Source organism: Enhydra lutris, unplaced genomic scaffold (assembly GCF_002288905.1).
Source record: "Enhydra lutris kenyoni isolate GAN:26980312 unplaced genomic scaffold, ASM228890v2 scaffoldscaffold5, whole genome shotgun sequence".
Lineage (NCBI taxonomy): Eukaryota > Metazoa > Chordata > Mammalia > Carnivora > Mustelidae > Enhydra > Enhydra lutris.
The window spans coordinates 45752819-45776292 of record NW_019154089.1 but is presented as its reverse complement, the minus strand read 5'-3'; the positions used below and the strand labels follow the sequence as shown (position 1 = coordinate 45776292).

The following is a 23474-nucleotide window of genomic DNA, read 5'->3' as shown; positions in this document are numbered from 1 at the left end:
GAGGGACTATTTTTCATGTTCAACATATAGATCACATACAGAAAGATAAAATAGATATTAATAAAGCTACTCTATTTAAAACTAATTTGCCTAAATCTTTTAACTGGGATCCCACTTTGTTTCTACAGTTATATATTTCACCAAACCTGCTCTTGTCAAATATTAAAAAAGTACCCAGTACTTTACATGAGGGAAGGTATAGTAATTATATCTATTAAAGAGAAACTTATTGCTGAAATAAAATGAAACATTCATTGGTAATGTGTGAGTCATCTACAAAGATCATTCCGGGGGACCAAATTCTAATGAAATTTTTTGAAGTACAACACCCACATTAGACCCTGAGGTGTAAAAATTTCCAGAAAGTGCCAATTTTGCTGATGATTTTGCACTCAAGTTTTTAAATTAATGCATCACTCACTGCCATCCATAAAAATTTTAATGTTATTTTTTTTGTTTGAGAGTGTAAGTTGATAAAAAAAAATGCTTATTTGATAAAGGGAAATGAATTATATCTCTCTTTTACTGGTGTTTTTAGGCCACCAATGTTTATCTCACTTAGATTCAAGGATAAATTTAAAGACAGGTGTGTCCCTGAGACAGAAGTCCTTGGGTACTGTCACAGGTTGCTAAGTTGGATTCATCCAGCATGTCCAGCATCGAAAGCTCTGGCAGTGTGGCCAGATGCAAAGGTGTGCAGGGCTGCAAAACAATGGCCTAGACAGACCTTTTACCAATTGTCCCATTAACAGTGAAGGTCATCCTAGCAGTCAGAATCTTAAGAATCTGAGTCACTTTACCACTGCTGATGAGAAGTCTCATCTCCTATCAGTAACCACAGGCTAAGTCAATGCAGTCTTCAGATAACAGAGCCAGGCAACCAAACACCCGATAAACTCATGGAAATAGTTTAGATAATTCATTTCCATTTGCTTCTATACAATTTCATTCATCTTTTTTAAAATGCAACTGAACTAGGGCTCCTGGGTGGCTCAGTGGGTTAAGCCTCTGCCTTGGGCTCAGGTCATGGTCTCAGGGTCCTGGGATTTAGCCCAGCGCTGGGCTCTCTGCTCAGTGGGGAGCCTGCTTCCCCCTCTCCCTCTGCCTGCCTCTCTGCCTACTTATGATCTCTCGTTCTGTCAAATAAGTAAATAAAATATTTTAAAAAAAAATAAAATGCAACTAAACTTTGCAAACATTACACCAAGGTGTCAAGTAAGGCAGGCATGATGCAAAATGTGTAACTGCCAAGATCAGTTGTAATCAAAACCTGGTTGAATTCAAAAAAATCAAATACAGCACTGATATAAGAGCTTCAGAAATGAACAAAAACATGAGAATAGTCACTGAGAATTTAACTGTGATCTCACCAGAGGTGGATTCAGTAAAGATAAAAATTATTACTAACAGTAAATGACCATATTATAAGAAAGAAAACTATTTCTGTAAGCTAACAGGCAAAGTCTTCAAGACGTGTACATGTATATTCAAAGATGATACAATTTTCAAAACAACCATATAATGTATAAATCCAACATACTAAATACTTAGTATTTAGTACGCTCAGGGTAATCAAAAGACTTTGAAATCTATTAAGGCTATGGCTTAATATCTGTGGCTATCCAAGTAACAGAATGAAAGTTTAGGACTATCAAGATTAATCAACTTTTCAGATAAAACCTACTTAAGTATTTCCTAGTAGACACCAACAGGACTGGAAAAGAACAGACCTAAATGGTTGTTAGCAACATCTTTCCAGAATATCAAAAAAATTTAGACATTTTAGGTAATGCATATTAATAATAATATAAAAAATTAAATATAATTGTGTGCTTTTTCTCACATTTGCTAAGTATGTCTCAACACTGTAACTTTTCCTGGCAACTAAAATACACATGGAAAAAAATAGTTTGTACGTGACTATACACAAGGGTAAATTGATTCAAAATAGCTACCAAGCAGTGCAATGTGGGCACCATCCAATCAGAACAGACTCCCCTAAGTACACCACATCATACACACATTGACCTGTGGACTTGATTGTAAGCTACTTTTCGCATGAATTTTTAAACAGCAAACACAGCAAGATAACTGTTTTCTAATCATAATTTAGGAAATGTAAAGTTCTTGACATGCATTTTGTTAATATTTTTTTTTTAAAAACCATCACACTACCTGAAAATCACGTTTCCTGCTTGGTCTGCCTTCCACGCTTTCACCAAAGCAAAATCTCCAGTAATTGCTTCCTCCAAAATAAAATGCTGACCATTAAACTCTCTCACCTGCAGGAGACAAAGAAGGCATTGTCAGGTGTGTGCTCTGACAGACGCAGAGAATACGGATACAAGCCTTGTCAGGGAAGGTTTCTCCAAGAGAGAACAATCTAAACAGAGACCTCAAGGGCGAGTAGTGGGAGGCAACTAGGATTTAGTCGAAGTGGTGGAGGGGGAACCGAGGAAACAGCGTGTGTGAAGACTCAGCAGCAAGAGAGCTTGGTAAACTTGAGGAACTGAAAGTTCTGTATGTTTAAGGCATAGGCTATACGTTAGCACTCTTTTTATTATTTGTTATTATTTATATTTATATATTAATATATTTATATATTATACATCATTTACATGTTTTTATTATTTGTTATCATTCATATATTATATACATTACTATATATATTAAGTATATATAATATAGAAAATAGCCCATCTTTCCCTCCCCCTGGGGCAGGAGGGACAAAACTATATAAGCTGAGTAAAATAGGCAATGTATTTTGTACATAAAAGTTATAAAAATCCATTCATCTCTCCTATTTATAACTGTCAGTTGAAATTTTAATTGGAATTCCTGGAATTTGCAGATGAAACTGGAGAACTGACATGCCATAGCTTTCCACCTGGGAGCATAATATATGCCTATATTTTCTAAAGTCTTCTTTTACCTCTGAGAATTGCTTTTAATTCCCCCCCCCAAAAAAAAGGTTTGTATATGTTTTTTAGGCTTATTCATAGGTATTTCATGGTTTTTGATGTTACTATGAGTATTCTGTGTTCTTCTGTTATACCTCCTCTCCATCATCACTGGTCTAATGGAATGGTATTGATTTTTGTACGTGTATTGTCTTTCAATTCTACTACAGATGGAGTGGGGAGAGGGGAGAAGAAGCATAAAGTAAAACTAGGTCGTGGCATTTTGTTCCTTTTTTCTGCCTGGGCATTTAGCTCTGGGAATTGAAACAAAGAAGAGAGGGAAGAACGTCTGCGCGCCGTGCTCCATCCCACACAGGAAGGCAGAACTCCATTCTCGTTCCGACACCACCCCCTAGTGGACACAGCGCACGCATATTACAGAAAGCTGCGGGACAAAGTTGGCGCTATCCTACTTTTCTTTAACCACGGTTTAAAGCAGAAATCCTTTCTTAAAGAACAGCTTCCTTAAAGACCTTATCCCACGTTCCTGCTAGAGACTATTAATGAATCCAGGGGATTCCCGAAGAAGGAAGATCTCACTAATGTGAAACTTAGACAAATCATATGAAAGATATTCATAAACTTCACATCAATACACAGCTTTTTAAAGAGTTTCATGCATTTCAAAGTCATTACCGAAAACACCAAGGATGACAGAGGAGTTATGTTGCATACAGATCTAGAAAATTACATACAGATCTAAATATATGCTAGTCCAAGGCAATGTGAAAAAATTGACTTTTTTTCCCCTATTCCAATTATACAGTTTCCTGATGGGTCTACAAACCAGCAGCTGCTGATGCTAGCCATTCTAAAATTTTAAAACAGGGAAGAGAATGATTTTGCCATACTAGCTATTACACTCACTGGAAAGAGCTGTGTGTTTCCCGGTTACCACTTTCTCTTTTTTCATCCCTTTCTTGAATCCACTCCAATCAAATTTCCACCTTTCCAGAAAAATCCTCTCTTTCAGAAAAATTATTCTTTAAGGTCACCAATGACCTCCATGTTTCTAAACCCAAAGCTCAAAGCCCTGTCCTGTTAACTGATCACTCCCTCCTTTGTAAAACTGCCCTTGTCTTTCAAGTTCTCAAACTCCCCTCGGTTTCTCTGCACTTTACTAGACACTTTCCCATTCTTCACCGCTCCTTTTCCTCTCCCCACCCTTTAAATACAAAAGAGGTATTTACTACCTGTACTCCAGCCCTAGGCACTCAGCTAGCCTCACAGATTTCAATACTACATGCTGAAGACTCCCAAGGCTCCTATCCCAGGTCTAAACCCTTCCCAAGCTGGAGATGACTGAGCAACTTCCGCTGGAGCCTAAAGGATGTCTCAAATGCACACAGTCCCTGACAAGGCTCTTTGATTACCCCCATACTTTGCCCATCTCAGTAAGCAGTATGCTTGATTCTGGCCATTCCTCACACGCCACAGGCAATCCTCTGGTAGATCCTGCTAGCTCTGCTATCAACACATGTCCTGATTCCAACCATCTCCCACAAGCTCTGCTGTTAACCACCTCACTTGCTCACTGCTTCTGTTCTTAGAATACCAAAAAACTCTACCAGGCAGCCACAGTGATCCTTCCAAAATGTAACTCAGATCACATCACCCTCCCACCTCTGAACTCTCTGCTGTCCTCTCACCACTCAGTAAAACCAAACTCATGTGATCTGGTTCACACCTCCCTTCAGCCTCCCATCATACTGTTCTCTGCCTCATTTACTCTGTTCCAGTCTCACTGCCCTGCTGTTCCACAAACAGGGCTAGCCTGCCTAAGGACCACGTCCTTCCTCTTCCTTCTGACCAGAGCACAACCCAATAATCTTTGCCCACTCATTCTCCTGTTTTATTGTGATGTCTACCAACTGTCACTTCCTCAGAGAGGTTTCCCGTGACCCAATCTGGAACACCTTCCCTGGTCAGTGACCATTCTCCCTGCCCTTACACCTTACTCGATTTTTCTTCACAGCACTTTCATTATTGACATTTTGTGTTTATTAATTCAGTCCTTGTCAGTTCCTCCATTAGTCGGGGACTTGGTCTAGATCATCCCCTTTTCTACCATACCCAAGTATGGACAGACTCCAGTCTATCCTAGGTTTTCCCAGGGCAAGTTAATGCTCTAACTTCTAGCAAACTCTTGAAGTATTAACCTACTTGTTTTGGGCATCATCTAATTACTAAGATCCATCTTAAAAATTAGGCTCCTGTCTTATTTTGTCAAAAACTTTTTAAACCTAATTAGGCAGTAAAGAAAGAAACAAGATAGAATATAAAAAAATGTTAATCAAAGCTTTGAGTCAATATAGGTCATTCTAAGCAGAAAGGAAAAGCTCCAGATGGAGGACGCTGCTAGAGACAAACACTGAACAGCAAGGGGCATGTTCAATGACTTTTTATCTTTTCTCAAAACATGGAGGTTCAGAACTTACATCACTATAAGCAAAAAAAAGAAAAAAAATTATAAAAACCACAAAAAGCAAGTGGTAAGAGATTCCTTGATTTACTAAGCTGTCATTTCCTTAGAGCTAAGCTCAGCATTTCTGCAGCCTAAACTAATGCTCTTCAACCACATGGCTGGGGGAAGGGAGAGGGACTAAAAATACAGTAATGGAATATTGGCCTGTGTAATTATTACAACTAGCTCAAATCTGAGTATCTCAAATACCTGTATGTCGAGTCATATTCTTTTCTAATATGTGAGTGAAGTTACCCAGTATAAAGGCACTCCATCCTATCCAGCACTTTAAATAAAACTAAATTATTCAGTCAGCTCAAGTATGTCCAGTATACAAAATGAAGGATAAAGGAGACAGAATGAATGCTCTGTTTTACTATGTAATTACAACTGACCCCTTCTTTTCAGAACTGTAGACAAACAAACCTGTGATGTCCTTGGCTTTTTTTTTTCTCCTTCACCCACATCTAGAAAGGGCTTGAGAATTAAAAGTTTAATACAATATATATCATACACCTACTCTCTTTTCCACATGAACATGATCAGAAGTTATAAATGCTCCTACGTTTGTTAAAACCCACCATAAAACTAATCTTGACTCACACATACATAGTTTCTTTTCTTCTCATTTACTTATTCTGGTTTCTCTATGTGATTTTTAATTATTGGCAGATGCTCAGCTTTAGGTAGAAATTTTACGTGCCAAACGCACATAAATGGAGAACAGTGTCTCTTCTCACACGCAGCAGATTTTATCTTATCTACCCACTGAGTCCACCTGGAATCCTAAGCTATAAAAGGGGGTATTCCAGTGTCACCTGGGTGAAGGGCCAAGTCTTACCTCTCTTGGCTTACTGGCAATGGCAATGCTGCCATCTTTGTTGTATTTGATCGGTGCCCCTCCTTGTTGCACTAGGGTCCCGTACCCGGTGCTGGTGTAAAATGCAGGAACTCCAGCCCCACCTGCACGAATCCGCTCTGCAAGCGTGCCCTACAAGTGAGCGACCAACACACAATAAGAGGTTCATCAAGCACACTTCCGTGCAGGTACAGAAACATCTGCAGACACGGTTCCTCTCTCTAGAGGCTTCTCTTTCTAAACAGTACCTGTATTATCAGTGTGTTTCGCTACCACTGTATGCTGGATTAACTGAAAACAAGTATTGTCCCTCCAGACAACAATGTCTCAATTCTTAATCCACATTCAAATGCAACTGCTTCTTTGCATCATTGTGCTCTCAGCTTTCTGGTCTCCCACTGCTCTCTTGACACCATATTCTCTATCAGTTTATTTGTAATATTCTAAAATCAATTTTCAAATCTGATATATATCACTAAATATATTTAAAAACATGTATGTAAATTTTGTGTTTTACTGTGTGCCCTACGCAAATATAGCCTGAAGTTTATGATGCATAACAATGCATTATTAGATAATAATAATATATTCATTTACTTAAGAGTTTATCTAAAATACCCTTATAAAGGGCGCCTGGGGGGCTCAGTGGGTTAAGGCCTCTGCCTTCAGCTCAGGTTGTGATCCCAGGGTCCTGGGATCGAGCCCCGCATCGGGCTTTCTGCTCGGCGGGGAACCTGCTTCCCTTCCTCTCTCTGCCTACCTCTCTGCCTGCTTGTGATCTCTGTCAAATAAAATAAATAAAATCTTTAATAAAATAAAATAAAATATTCTTATAAGCATTTTATCTACTACATTATCTAAGGAAAAATCAAAAGTTAGGCAAAGAGTACAACATACAGGTAATTTGGTTTTTAAAAGCTAAGAATACTTCAAATTTTATCTCAGAGTAGAAACAACTGTATGCGAAATTTCTTTGGATCTTCTTTTGATCATCTTTATTCCCTTCCTAGGTACCAGCGGTCTAGACCTGATTTCCCTAGCTCCCCCTACCCCCAACTACTTTCCAACCCAGTTCTCCCATAGCGGAATAACTCTGGCCCTAAATATCTCCAATCACCCACCCTAACCCTGAAACCCATTGTTACAGTCTAGCTATGTCATATTCATACTACATAACTGGTCAATCAGTAGTAAGAACTGGTTTAGGTCTTAATAATATTATGTTGAAATTATCTCAACCTGAAAACAATTTTCTACTTTAACTGGGTCCTTTTAAGTACTAAACTCAAAGAAGGGACTGAAAGTTGGGACATCAGATACAGTGTCAGAAGTAGGTGGGATAATCTGGGGTAGGCAGGATCTGAGGCACAACTGACAGTCTTCCAGTTAACAGTTTCTTTATTCTATCTAATAGAGATAACTCCGTTTTGTATTGTATTTTAAGTTAATAACATTCACAGATTAAATCATCAAATCAACCATAACAATACACCCAACTATAAAATATTTTTTATGTCTGCCCTCCCTGAATACTTTATTCCTGCTCTCTATCTACATGGGCAAGGACCTAAAAGTGGACAATTTCTACAGACAGGTTCTTTGCAGGTACAACCAACCCCCTACATCCAAACCCCAAAGGAGTCCTAATCCCTACCACTTCATCAACACTTCTCTGGCTTACAGGCTACAAAACACGTTGCCAGAGCCAATGTTTATTTATCTGCCACTAAGCTGGGGAGAGAGACACTGATCTCTTTCAGTTTAAAGAAGGAACATAAAAGAAATACTAAGGAATTCCCATGTATACGCCCTCTGACAAAAGAAGGAATAATGTAAAAGATAACAGAAGTAATTGACAGGTTATTTTCAAGGTCTCCACAACCCAAGGGAAAGGTATCTCAATCTATAATGTGAAGAGGAAAAGTATATGCAATGCACTGAACTGTGTCCCCATCACATTCACGTGGTGAAGCACTTACCCCCAACATGACTCATATTTAGAGTCAGGGCTTTACAGAAGTCACTGAGGCTAAATGATGTCCTATGGTAGGGCCCTGATCCAGTAGATTAGTGTCCTTACAGTAACAGACCCGAGTCCTTACTTGCTCTTGCTCTCTCCCTCCCCCGCCTCCTCTCTACCAAGAATCACATTAGCTTGTACTTGACCTTGTACTTCCCAGTTGCCAGAACAATAAGAAATCACTTCCTCTTGTCCAAGCCACCGATTTTGTGGTATTTTTTAATAGCCTTGCAAGCAGACTAAGACAGGATACCTTTCATTATTTTCAAGAAACTTTCAATAAAAACCGGATAAAGACCAGGCACAGTGCAAGGCTTACAACAAGCACAATAGCCAGCACTGCAGGATGATCGGCTGTGATGTGAATAATGCTGTGAAGCCTCAGGTAGAAAAGTTCTCTGCTGTGTACTCTTTCTGGACAAGCCTATACTGGAGCCCATCATTGATTTTTAAAATGTTGCTATCTCACATTATCACCGATTTAGTGAAGTCGGTGGTAACAATAACTCTGTTGACAAAAATAAAGCAGAGTGGTGGGTTCAATTTCAGAGATGAAGGCAGATGATGTCAAATTAAGAAGACCAATGCAGATAACCTGTAGACCCAAATGGCTTTAAAAAAGTTTCCTCTATGTTCTACTCAAATGGCTAGTTTTACTCAAATGGCTTCAAAAAGTTTCCTCTATGACAAACTCTTTAGCCAGTTAAGACACAGTTTCTGAAATGAATGGAAACTTGCTGGATTTAAGTATAGTAATTGCTTGCTTGGTAAGGAACATCAATTCCCTGGAGACCTGGGCTCTGATTCCAGCATATTCCATGACATGGCCAGTTTCACCCTCCAAGGACTTCACTTTCCTGATATCTCAGCAAGAACATATTCCTCACATATTTCTAATTGTATGTTTCACAGAAACGGACTCTTGGGACAACCCCCAAGCATTTCAGCAAGAAAAATGGCACACCGCAGTGCCAAAGTTAAAAATTTACCCTGTAGCCTGGATATAGTTCACTAGAAATACCTCCCTTGTTCAGTGCACAGCAACAGAGGCTACTGGGCTTCTAGCAATCCAAAGGTGTGACCTACAAACAAATTTCCTTGGCCTGGCAAAATCACATACTCTCTGCCTTACCTCTCTTGCAAAACAAAATTCCTGGAGGGAAATAGGGAAGTTTTAAACTAAGTTACTATTATAAAAGAGAAGCACAGAAATTTTCTTACCTGAGGTGTCAGCTCTACTTCTAACTCACCACTTAAGTACTGTCGTTCAAATTCTGCATTTTCTCCCACGTATGAAGAGACCATGCGTTTTATCTGCTTGGATCGAAGCAAAAGGCCCAGCCCAAAGTTGTCAACCCTAGAGGAAAAATGCAAGCAACTTGCAATCAAAGGAACATTGGCTAGAACACTAATATCCCTGACTTCTGAAAACATGGAGTATTATTCATTCAAAGGAATCCTCTCTGCTGGGCAGGGAGCCCATGTTCTCTTGTAGTTTCCTACCACCCAAAGAGCCTTGCAAGGTGGCTATTCTTTTCTTATTTTACAGCTGAGGAAATTAAAACTCAAGACCTGTCAGTGATTTCTGCCAACAGATATCTTGGGCAGTAAGTGACATAGTTGGTATTCAAACCCACGTTAGTCCTACAAGTCTGCCCTACACCTTTCACTCTTTCCACTGCCCCCAAGTGATAATAGGGTAGAAGTAAGGCAGACTGGATCCTGCTCTATGCTCTGAAGGCGTACGTAAATGCAGAGGCAACGCCATTCTCTTAACCTGCACTGGAAACAGAGAAATTCATTCTGTCCTAAAAAGTGAACATGCATTCTCATACTTAAAAGGGAGAAGAACAGGGCAGCTCAGTTGGTTAACCATCTGACTCTTGATTTCGGCTCATGTTGGGCTCCCTGCTGAGCGGGGGTCTGCTTCTCCCTCTGCCTGTTGCTCCCCCTGCTTGTGTGCTCTCTCTCTCTCTCTCACACACACAGATAAATAAAATCTTTAAATAAATTAAAAAAAAAAAGTAAATACCAAATGCTGGTAAGAATGTGGAACACCCAGAGCTCTCACACATGAAGAAAAGAATGTCAACTGATCCAACCACTTCTGAAAGATTAACAGCAGTATCTATAGATGCTGAACATACGGACACACCTTGTCAGTAATTCTCCTCCTCGGGCTACATCCAACAGGAATGCATAAGTATGTTCCCCAGGAGACAAGGATACTCGGTCGCACTATCCTGGTCAAACGTGGAGCCTCCCCAGTACTACTCCACAGCAGAGCAGACAAACTGAGCAGTGAGAAGGAATCAGCTACAACCCCTGCAACAATGGAGGGCTCTCACAGGGAAAATGTGAGCAAAAGAACCACAGGAGAGTACTTACTGAACTATTCCTTCTATATGAAGTTCAAAGTCACACAAGACGAATGGATACGATCAGAAGTGAGGATAATGCTCAAGTTCAGTGGTAGGAAAAAAGAACAATGACTCGAAAGAGCGTGAGAGGGACTTTCCGGGGTACTGGTCATGTTCCACTGAAAGAATCTGGGGGCTGGTTACATGGGTCTGCAGCCTGTAAAGATCCTTCAAACTTCATACCTGTGATATTATTACTTTCCTGTGTTACTTACATAATACTATGATAAGGTTTTTTTAAAAGACAGAAATACACTGATAAAGCCTCCCAGAACACCTCCCACAAATAGAAGCCTTCTTTTATGATCTCTCTCTCCTAATTCCCCGAGTGCTCTGACGGCCTCTCCTCTCTGCAACCTCGGTCACCTACATGGTTCACTTATCCCACAGTCCTTTACTAAGTTCTTACTGCCCCCCCGCACCCCCCCACCCAGGGCTAGTATCCCAGGTCTTGGGCCACGGGGGGCTCTGAGATATCAAGGGATAAACATGTAAAACTATAATTACAACAGAAGGGGAGATGTGCTAAGAGGTCTGCATCAAGGGCTATGAGAACACTGAAGTCACACGACAAAGGACAAAGAGGTCCAGAAAAGGCTTATGGAAAATGACACCTGAACAGACTTGAAGATAAAAGACTTTGAGAGCAGAGTAGAGGTGTGGAAGCAATGATCCAAAAAGGCAGGTGGGCAGCTTTGCAAAGGTGCACAGTGGTGGGACAAGCTCCATGTTGAGTGTGACTGCAGTATGGATGAAAGCAAAAGGGAGCAAGAGAGGTAGAAGGCAGGCCAGCTTGTCACCTGTCACAGGTGTCACATACCAAGAAATCAGGATTTCATCCTGATGGAAATGGGAGACCCTGTGAAAAATTTTAAGTAGAAAATAACGGGGTATACAATTGGAGAGGTTCAGTGATAAAAGGCTGGGAAAACAGTTAAGAGGCTTGATATAATCCAAATAAGTAGACAATGGTCTAAGGCAGCCCCAACAGAAGGGGAGAAAAAGGGGACAAATCAAGGGATATTTGGGGGGAATAAATCACAGGTTTGTTGCCCATCCTGACATAGACACAGACCCAGTCCAGAATTCTGGCTTTGGCAATGGAACAGCATGGGAGAATGGACTGGTGAGAAATTAGTCTATGGTCCCTAGTGTTTGACCTAAGGAGAGATAAGTATGGTACCTTTTGTGACAAACCACTGACATTTCTCCTAACAACCTCCTTGTCTCCCACCTTCACTTTGCTATCCGTCCTCACACTCCTCATGCCCGTAAGTGCCCATCCCAGCTCAACTGACTCCTGCTTCCCAGGATGTATCACTTCCAAGCCTCTAACCTAGACCAGGAGGTCTGGGCACACTGACAACCTCAAAGTAGTCCAGGTAACTATCAACCATTTGCTAAACTAGTTTATAGTTCTAGCCTTCCAATACTGAGTCTGATAACATTTCCCTCTCACTGTGAGTATAAAAGGAATAGCTGCATGATTTATTCTTACTTGTTTCAAAAGAAAACTACAACCCACACAACTATTTTCAAGAGTGTGCTTCTGAGATACAGAGAGAATTCCTTGGAGATTAATAATATGCTTGGCCACTAGAGGGCTCCACATCACCAGAGATTCTCTGTCTCTCCTGGAAAATTAGTTCACACTCACACCCAATGCCCTGTTTTTTGTGTTTTTTACTTACTCCTAACTGATACCTAGCTGGGCCTTCAGTTCTTCAGGTTAACAATTCCATTCTCCTAAATTCAGCTACACCTGCAGCCTGCCTGCCCCATCCCTGCAGATCTTTAGTACAGAAGTAATGGCCGTGGATCTGTCACTTCTCTCTAAGTCTACATCACCTATATGGGAAAATCCTGACTCTACCTTCAGAATCTGTCTGGAATCTGAGCATGTCTCACTTTCTCCTGTGTGGCCTGCACCATCTCCTGCCTAAAGATGGCAACCTGTCCTGCTTCTATTCTTGCCCCCTGCAATCCACTCACAAAATGGCGGCCAAAACCTTAAGAATAAAACAAAATGTCAGATCACGTCACCACTCTGCCCATAATGCCACCCTGGCATTCATCTGTTCATGTAAAAGCCGAGGTCTCTGGAGTGGCCTGCACAGCCCCATAAGATGAGATGCCCTTGACATCTCAGACCTCATTCCTCCCACCTCCCTTTTGCTCACTTTTCTTCTGCCTTTGCGCTGTCCTTTACCTGTCTCTGAAACTCTTCCCCCAGGTAATGCAAGGCTCACCCCTCATTTCTTTCAAGTCTCCAGTCAACCATCACCTCAATGAGTCAGTCCCTCCCTGAGTGCCCGATTTTATACTGAAAACTGCCTGTCCATTTTCACATTCCCAGTTCCCCTCTCTTGTTCTTTTTCTTTTTGTCCATAGACTATAACCTAACATACTGGAAAATTCAGTTGTTATGTTTACTATTTATTGCCTGGCTCTCCTTACACTGGCACGTAAGGTCCACGAAGGCAGGGAACTTGGTCTGTTTTGCTCACTCTTGTGCCCCCAAGCACCTGCAAGCCTACATAACACACAGAAGTCACTACATAAACATTTATGGAACATTCATTGAATGAATTTTTTGCTTTATTTCACTTCCCCTCTCCTCACTGGCTCAAAATGAAAATCGCAAAGTTCTTATGCTGGATGTTTTCTATTTGCCCCTCTAGATCCATTTGTCCATCTCCAGCTTGCCCTGTACTGGGATGGCAGACTGTGTAGACTGACTCCCTTGCCCTCTGGCTTCTGACCAGGTGCAAGAAGGATGTCAAGATTCATATTACCCTGACTCCCTCCCAAGCTACAGCACACAGGACAGCCCTCACCATAAAGCTTTCTTAGAGGTCCTGGCAGCTCCCTGTCTTCATTCTTCAGGCCTGAGGCTGGTGGTAACAGCACTCCTCTGTTATTAACTCCAGGGTACTTCAATACTAATACTGCTTTCCCTCAACCTTGACCCTTCCTTTAAAAACAGTCCCTTTAGTAAACTCTCTTCAGTTACCCAATATGAAAGTACCATTGATATATCCTCTGGAGCCCTGTCTAAATAAAGTTGTAATAATAAAATAATCCATGAAAGTGAATATAGTCCATTTGCTTCCTGTAGTCTTAAATACCTAAACCTCCCTCCAAGTATACCGGTCTATATGATAAACCAACCATAACGTACTTGCCCAGGTCACTGACTTTGGAGATTTTTCCCATTACACACTCTTTCATGGATCTCTGTTTGACTTTTCACCCATTACACATTTGAACTTAACTGTTTGGAGACGACCTCTCTGTATTTGTTGATCTTGGCTCTGGAAACTATGTATATACTTGGCCTTTGCTTTCTTTTTGGATTAGCACCTGGCCTGGCAACCTAGCAGTGCTTAAGATGCTCAGCCTAGGCTTCCCCCTGACCAGGTGCAAAGTTAGTGTTCATGACTCAAAAAATGCTGTTAGGTAGCTTATAGTAAGAGTGTCTTGCTTGCCACATAACGTTCCAGCTCACAAATTCAGCAAACATGTATCCCTTCTTTACTGTGTATCAGACACTGAGAATACAAAAATGAAAAAGGCAAACCCCTTACAATATAAAGAGAGAAGACAGACACAGGTCATCTTTTACAAACGAGAAACGTGTATTTCTAATAGAGAAACATGCACATTGAGACATCTTGTAGCTCTCTGAAATTAAAGGTAATTTTGATGGACTTTCAAAGAGATTATCTTGCTTGCCTTTAGTAGCCAACATTTTCCTAGCACCCCGAAGGAGATTTGACCATTCTCTTATGGTACAACAAACTCAGGTTTCAAACATTTTGGTAAAAGAAGTCTAAAGTCAAGAATTCAATAAAGAGATACATACATTCATGTAAAGCAAAACAGCATTTTATGGAAGACACAAATGTTCCACAAACATTTTTCATGTTCTGAATCAACATTTCATTTTCTGAAATCTCATTAATTGGTAATTCTTGTCAAAACAAAACTCTAATAAAAATGAATTTGCAGCCATTTACCAAACTGTATTTCTCTTATTTCCTCTCCTTTTAGGCATGCTTAAATCTCAGTAACAGTGTGTACTTACTATGATAATACCAAGAATATCAAAAGAAAGTGCTGTATTTGGACAGCACATTAACATAGGTCACAGATCATTGGAACAAATGAACACTCATTTCCACGAGCTGAGCAGAGAAGTTCAAGTACACATCCTCAGAAGTGGTTAGCCCTTCTCAAATAAAATAGTGAAATCTTGGGGGAATGCTTATAATCAGACAAGATGGCCTAAGCTCTCCATTGAGCCCTTCAGACCTGCAGCTGCCTCAACAAATAGTAGACGGCACAGCGAAGGAGCCACCGCCTTTATTTCCTGGCTCGAAACCGCTGATACAGAACAGAAATTTTATTTACAGTGAAAAACTGCTCACTGGGTCCTCACAGAATTCCTACAGCTGACTAGTATAAAGCACATATAAGTAATAGCACTGTCACCACAGGCACAGGGCACATGTATTACCACATGGTACTTACAGGTGTCCACAGGGAAGCTGGGCTGTCCTTAGTTGTCTCAATTCCCACCTTCAAGAACTGTCATCTAAAATAATCTTGTAATGAGGAAATGAGCGTGACTAATAAAATACATCTCTTCTTCCCTTACTTCTCCGATTTAATTGGTTGATATATAGTATACTGTAAAACTTTTAGTTCCTATGGGCTTGTAATTCGTATGTCAAAGTCTTCTTTAAAAAATCAGTGAAAAGCGTATTTTCTATTTTTCCTACTTTCCTAATCAATCTGTAGCAAAGTCCTAATTCATCTGAGTGATCCTAAAGGGGAAGGTTTATCTCATCAAGACTAATAGTTAATACTCCACACCAAGGTAAGTGGTACCTTATGGCAACAGGTCTCATGATAACTAAAAACAAAACAAAATAAACACAGACAATCAGAGCCCTGAGCTTTGGAAGGTCTTCTAATTCAGGTAGACCCTTCCATAAAAAGCCTTTTCTTTTTTTTTTTTTTCTTTTTTTTTTTTTTTAAAGATTTTATTTATTTATTTGACAGAGATCACAAGTAGGCAGAGAAGCAGGCAGAGAGAGATAGGAGGAAGCAGACTCTCTGCTGAGCAGAGAGCCCGATGCGGGGCTCGATCCCAGGACCCTGGGATCATGACCTGAGCCGAAGGCAGAGGCTTTAACCCACTGAGCCACCCAGGCGCCCCAAAAAGCCTTTTCTTAAATAAGAAAGCAGTTATTACTTTTTTAAAAAAATATTTTATTTATTTATTTGATTTTATTTATTATAGGGGGGAAGGGGCAGAGAAAGAGGGATAAGCAGACTCCTGAGCATGGAGCCAATGACGGGCTTGATCCCAGGACCCTAGATCATGACCTGAGCCAAAATCAGAAGCTGGATGCTTAACTGACTAAGCCACCCAGGTACCCCAAGAAAGCAGTTATTACTTCTAATTCTAAGTTTTCTCCATTTACTCCATAATCCAAATCATCTGTTTCTCCAACAAAGCAGTGCTAAGTTTTCCTCATTTATCTGATCTAATGGCCAGAACAAAACTCTGATTCCTGTAGACCTCTAGGCCTTAAACCCACCTAATTAAGAGTATCAGCTGTCAGTGAGGGTGTGCAAAGAGCTTTCTTCATATTCTATGACGGTTATCAGTACTTACTCTATCAAGGATTTTCATTGACTTACACCACCCCTTGTGAGCACTTAGCTATCCAGAAAAGTACTGGTAGTCAAAAGTATTTTTAATAAATACAAAGTAAGCTCAAAAAGCACGGGATATGTTTAAGAAATATCAAGTGATCATGAACAAGTTACTTCTCTATTTACAGATGAATTTCCTCTGTTAAATGAGGGAAGTGGAACAGATGACCTCTACAATCCCATCCAGCTCCAGCACTGGTAGGGAAGAGAAAACTATTTTAAGCAAAAGGATCAGTCCATAATATATACTGGAGAAGGAATACAATTTGGTATATGAAGAAAGGCTAGAAGTCTCCAAAGGAACTCAGAAAGGGGCAAGATCAATGAAGGCTAGAGAAGTTCTATAATTGGATAAGGCTTCTTTGAGGATGTGTAACTGGATTTGGATCCTGAAAAATGGGAAAGATGTAGATATACAGAGAAGAGGTGGGAAAGCCTTCCAGATGCAAACAATAGTGTAAATAAACTCAGCAAAGGAAGAATGAGCACAAATGTAGGATTAGGTTCATGTCCTGAATAGCTAGCACTATTTAGTCTAATTGCATTTCTGGTACTTGGCTAAACTGCCAATTTAGTTGTTTTTTTTTTTTCTAAGTAGGCTCCACGCCCAGCATGGAGCCCAATGCACAACTTGCACCTACCCTGACTGAGATCAAGACCTGAGCTAAGATCAAGAGTTGGACACTTAACTGACTGAGCCACCCAAGCATCCTTAGTTTTTAAATTTTTTAAAGATCTTTAAAGTCTTTCATTGTTGAAAGAGAGCTGATAACTTATCATCTTATATAAAAATAGAATTTTTTCTTCATAACAAAATATATCTTTTTTTTAAATTAATATTTTATTTATTTATTTGACAGAGAGAAAGACAGTGAGAGAGGGAATATAAGCAGGGAAAGTGGGAGAGGGAGAAGCAGCCTTCCTGCCAAGCAGGGAGCCTGATGTGGGGCTTGATCCCAGGTGGCTGGGATCATGACCTGAGCCGAAGGCAGACACTTAACCACTGAGCCACCCAGGCACCCCCAAAATATATCTTAATATTTTGTTGTTACAGCTATTGTTGACCATTTTGATATGAGATCCTACTGTCTTAAGTGCTAGCTGCATATCCTCCTCCTTCTACCCAGACCAGCAACATTTTTAATGGTAAGTGACCTCCTTATATATCCTCTAGAATGTGGCATACCCGAAAGACTTGAAACAAATTAAAACTGAAATCTTCCTCTATATATAATGACTTATAGTAACATAAAGGGACATCTCTAAATTATAAAATGCATGATTCAATTTGAAAATCTGTATTTTAACTTTAATAATGCATTTGGAATTTAGAAAAATAAAAGCACATCAGACTAAGATATAAATTTATGCAAGTCTGCTTTACTTATGATTATGAAGGATGGTACCAAAAATATTTGAAGAAATGTAACTTCCAACTCTTGAGCTTGTTAAAAACTATCTTTTCATGCTTGAGCATACTGCTCATAAAATGAGGAAATTTTTCATTTCATTCATGAACTTTGTATAAATATTATAGAGAACTGTCATTTCTTTCAAGTCACTTGTTCTCTAAAGGCACACATACCCTGCATTGTTGCTGACTGCCGTCAGGCCTTTCACTCCAGTCTTCAGCAAGGCTCCTATAAGATTCTCTGGAATTCCACATAACCCAAAACCTGTAAGTGAAAAAGGCAATTTGTGAAAAGGGTGATGTTCTCTCAGAGAAATGTATGTTATTCTTTTACACACACACACACACACACACACACACACACACACATAATTAGATCTATTAAGCATATTAGATCTATTAAGCATATTAGATCTATTAAGCAAAATACACAGATGTATCTCAACAACTCAGTAAGTGGCTACATAGCTCTACCCAAATGTTTTGCACCATTAAATAGCACCAGACATAACTGTAAAACCTTTGAATGCTAAGAATAAAGCCAGGTACAATCAGTTAACATAGCTACACATCACACATCTTGCACTGAACTGCACATCTATTATTGTCCACCTTTAGAATTCAACCTTTATACAGTTACTTTTTCAAGCATGTTTGTTTTAAATGCCTGAGTAGATTTTGCAGAATAGGAAGCCCAGACCAATGACTTTTATTTCTTTATAACTTCTGCAATTTGTCAAATAGTATTGGGTTTACAACGGACATCAATGACTGGGCAGATGAATGAATGAACAGCAGCCCTAAAAACCAGCCTAGATTCCTGCAACCAAGCTCTAGAAATTAAAAAAAAAAAAAAATTATACATATATATATAAAATATATCTCAATCAGGCAGCAAGTTTAACGAGTGTGAGACAGTGGTTCTAAACAAGGTGCAGCAATAGAACCCAGAGGCCTCGACAACAGACAGATGCTTATATGCTTTCTAGCTCCTAAAATGAGGAATGATAAAAGGAGTGGCTAGGTAAGGGCTGATGAGATCAATGCCAATGTTTTAGTTAAACAGAATTCCCGAGGATCTAGGAATGTTTTCAAAGCTAACAAGACATCACTATTTAAAACTTGAGCTTTTCAAAATAATGGAAAAACACAAAACGAAAAAGTAAAACACCAAGTGCTAAACCCTGCTGAGTTTTCAAGATGAGGACACTAATAATTACATAATAAAATAATTACATAACATGCAATAAATGACTAAAAATAAACTAATAAAATAAGTAATAAAATAACTGGCATTTCTAATTCCACAGCTTTGCCACTGTGATTTCCTGCTCTGCTACAAACATAAGGATGTTACCATCATAAAAAGGAAAACAATACTATTACTCACCACCAACCAGTATTGTTGCGCCATCAGGGATGTCTTTTACAGCTTCCACTGGATCTGTATAGAATTTGGTGTGGCGACGCATGCTGGTTGAAAAGTAGCAAACACATCCCTAAAACATTTTTAAAAATTTTAAGTGAATCATCATTTGGAGACATATCTTTATTTTGTATGTACACCAACATATTCACTTTTCATATATACAAGGATAATTTTACTATCTGCTCTTTGAAACAAAGAGTGGGGCTGCAAGTAATTCATCTTAGAAGTAGGAAGCATAGGGGTGCCTGGGTGGCTCAGTGGGTTAAAGCCTCTGCCTTCGGCTCAGGTCATGATCTCAGGGTCCCGTGATCTGCTCAGCAAGGAGCCTGCTTCCTCCTCTCTCTCTGCCTGCCTCTCTGCCTACTTGTGATCCCTGTCTGTCAAATAAGTAAATAAAATCTTTAAAAAAAAAAAAAAGAAGAAGAAGAAGAAGTAGTAGTAGGAAAGACATACTCTATCTGTAGATTATCACCAGAATTCCCTTGTGATCATGATGAATGTCTTCCATTGTATAAAGGAAAACTCTGTGGCCAACATTTGTGGCCACCCAAAAGACTAAAAGTAGACAGCTCATACACTGGGACTCAGATTCACAATAATGATGCATCAGTTTCTGATAGCGAGCTAACCTTGCATTCAGTCAACAAATATTCACTGAGAACGTACTATGTGTCAACTATTCTGCTGTTTATTCCCATCTAGTAAATATTAAGACATGACTGCTGCTTTGTGGGAAATCAGGTACAGAGCGACCAACATACAAATACACAGTTGGACCCTGACCCATTCTTTAATCAACAAATGCCTCCTAAGGGAACAAGTAAGGAACAGTACATAAGACCCATGCCCATAAGGCTTGGAGTTTATAGATGCTGAGAAAAACAGCAAACTATTATCTGCAAGGAAGGCATGGCTAGTCTTACCACAGTGACCTGTTTAGGCGCATAACAGGTTATCTAGTGAACATTTGTCATCAGTTTGTTTTTAAACAGTTTCCCTCCCTATGCTTCATCCACAACATGGATAGGAGATAATTAGAGTTGATATGTTGTAATCATTCATAATAATTATCACCTCTCCTTTACTCTTATTATATATTCAACCTAAAAAGGGAGGGAGCAAAGAGAAAGGCTCCTGACTCCCCATATGCTGCCACCACAAGAAGTTCATAAATGTAGGCTCACACACACTGCCTTATTGGTCTTTGACAGACATCCTGTGGGGTCAAGGTAAAGGCATTAAGGAGTTTCTAGCATTCTTTTCTTCCTCTATAAACTTCTTTCATAAAAAGTATCCAATAGTACAAAAGCCTATTTCCTTTAAGAGAACAATACTGAAGGTCAAATGAGATCTGCCAAAGTAGAGGTTACCTAGATTACTTTTGTCCCTTTAAATTCAACCCTGGTTCAGGTCTGGTGAAGAGAGTTGTCTATTCCCAGTTGTTTCTTCCCGGTGGGAAATACATGGCGGCAGAGCTAACAAGGAACAAGCTTGAGCTGCAGAGAGCTTAGTTCTCTGTCCTATCCTCAGTAGCAAGGGTTTACTGGATTCTGTTTAAACGCACAGGTACACATGCAAATATATATTTTTTTAAATCTTGGAAATAAAAAGTTCAATAGCCTCAATAAAGAGGCCAAAAGATGAATCATAAAATAAAGTCGAGGGTATCTGCTCAAAAATAGAAAAAGAAAGATACAGATATTCTAATCCAACCAATTCATTTCACAGGTCAAGTTGTTGCAACTGAGCAAGTTCTCGAAATGTACCCAACAATGTGTTACAGCTAGACCAGATCCCGGATTTTAGCCTTCATCACAGCGTCCTTCTACCACAATCTGCTCCTCACCATGATTTTTAAAAGCCCTCAATCTTATCCTACTCCAATTTCATTATTTACAGACAACAAATCTTTATGAACACCCTATTTTTTCATGAAGAACTCTATTGTCCTCTTTCTAAAGAGTGAAGGAGAAGTCATTGCTCTGTACACCTTAAACTGATACACTATTGTTTTGCCAATTATATCTCAATAAAATTGGAAAAAGTCAAAGATGCAAAAACATGCAATAAATAAACGAATCTTGGGACGCCTGGGTGGCTCAGTTGGTTAAGCAGCTGCCTTCGGCTCAGGTCATGATCCCAGCGTCCTGGGATCGAGTCCCACATCGGGCTCCTTGCTCATCAGGGAGCCTGCTTCTCCCTCTGCCTCTGCCTGCCATTCTGTCTGCCTGTGCTTGCTCTCTCTCCCCCTCTCTCTCTCTCTGACAAATAAATAAATAAAATCTTAAAAAAATAATAATAATAATAAATAAATAAATAAACGAATCTTAATCTGTATCTCTTACCAAATAAAAAGGGGTGAAAAGTCAGTGCCTTAGCAGGAGGAAGAAAATAAAAGAACTCTTCTACACCTAAGTAGTCAGGGGTTAAAATAACCCTGAACTACTTATCTGTAAACTGAGAAACATGAATCCTACAGAGAGGAAGTTAAGAGAAAACTCATTTCTCCTACAGATCCAGGACACTTTTCAGATTCACAAAGGGAAACAAAAATATATAAGCACAGACTTGTCAGGAATTCTGTTCCTTTGTTCTAGCTGATAATTAGTGTCCTCATTACAAACAGAAATTATTAAAATGCTTGCCCCACACCTTAAAAAAAATACCTCAGAAGAGGGCACCTGGGTGGATCAGTGGGTTGAGCTCCTGATTTCAGTTCAGGTGATGATCTCAGGGTCCTGAGATCCAGGCCCATGTCTAGCTCTGCACTCAGCAAAGAGTCTCCTTGTCCCTCTCCCTCTACTCTTCCCCGACTCACTCTCTCTCTCTGTCTCAAAAAAATAAAATCTTTAAAAAAAATACTTCAGAAGTATTTTAGAAAAGACTCAAGTGTTTCACATTTATCCAGATAATCAAAAGCTTAAAGAAATAAAAGTGAAATGTTTGCAGGCAATATGAGAATGACTCAAGATAATGAAGAATTTACACCCAACTTTGGTGGGTTTTTTTTCATTTTTCACACATTCAGTTAATATTTGTTGACCTTTGTTATCTATTTGTTATACTGACATTTGATATCTATTGGCTAAGAAAGCAATAGTGTGACATAATGGGCCATACTCCAGTAATCTCGGGGTCAAAATACCTTTGTTTCAAATTCCAGTTCAGCCACAATTGCGAGAAACTGGGAAAACTGCAAAATCTGAGTGTAAGGGGTGCCAACTTTAAGTTTACGAAAGGATTGCAGTTGTTTCTTAAGGATGCAGTAAGGATTAAGTAATGGTGTATCAGAACTGCACCACTGGGTGCTTGAACTGCAGAAGTTGCCCTGGGGTTGTTAGCTTCCTTTAAGCAACACAACCCTCTCCATTCCCCACCAGGGCAGTACAATTAACTTGCCATTGACTGGGCTTTCGTTTTCACATTTAACCCCCCGCCCCCCACGCTCTACCTTACCTATATACACAAGCATGCATTACTAATTCTACTAAGAGTTTTTTTTTACCATGACCTATGCTATAGCAAATTAATCCACGCCATCCTTGCTGAGGGTTTTGAAAACTTTAAGATTACTTTAACATGTTTATTTTGTCTGTAGTCAAGTATGCCATTCTAAGCATGGAGAAATGACTGGGCAATCTGGCCATACAAACACAGGTAGTGAGGCAAAGAGGAAGGAGAATGTCTGAAACACCAGAGTGTTTCCTGTGGATCTTCAAGGCTTGGAGCCTTGGAGGCAGCACCCCAGAGAAAGCCTCTAGGTTTGTTTTCTGAACAGGCTTCCTCTCTGCCCACATTCTCTCCCATTCTCCCAGCCTTTGGGAGTTAAGGAGTAACACTGCTGACACCCCCTAAGAAAGCAGAGGTGGTGTCCTGTTTTCATAAATAACTGAATTCAAAGTGAGGTTCTAAACTGCTTTAATTGACCTTTACTTTCTAAAATGCTAAAATAGTGAGGTGAAAAGATTCAAGCAACATCTACTACATAAATAAACAAATAGCCTTCAAGTCGGCAGAGGTCACTAAAAAAATGAAGAGTAATGAATTATACGGCTTCAGCATCTAATGTATTCTGGGCATGATTTTTTTCACCAAGGTCTTCCTTTACATTTGGGTAACATTTCATTTTGTTTTTTCACTCTCCCACCTTCAGCAAAATTCCGTTTTATGGCGCCCCTAGTTTC

General features: G+C 39.7%; 1 protein-coding gene across 1 annotated transcript in view; it reads right to left on the bottom strand.

The window, feature by feature from the left end:
- LOC111141198 (3-oxoacid CoA-transferase 1) overlaps positions 1–23474 on the bottom strand; it is a 125956-nt gene that overhangs the window by 98816 nt on the left and 3666 nt on the right. The window contains exons 2-6 of the mRNA XM_022493605.1: positions 19252–19360; positions 18036–18126; positions 9525–9660; positions 6266–6415; positions 2176–2282 (exon numbers count right to left, since the gene is read on the bottom strand). Coding sequence (XP_022349313.1) covers positions 2176–2282; positions 6266–6415; positions 9525–9660; positions 18036–18126; positions 19252–19360 — 593 coding nt within the window. The remainder of the gene's footprint in view (positions 1–2175; positions 2283–6265; positions 6416–9524; positions 9661–18035; positions 18127–19251; positions 19361–23474) is intronic.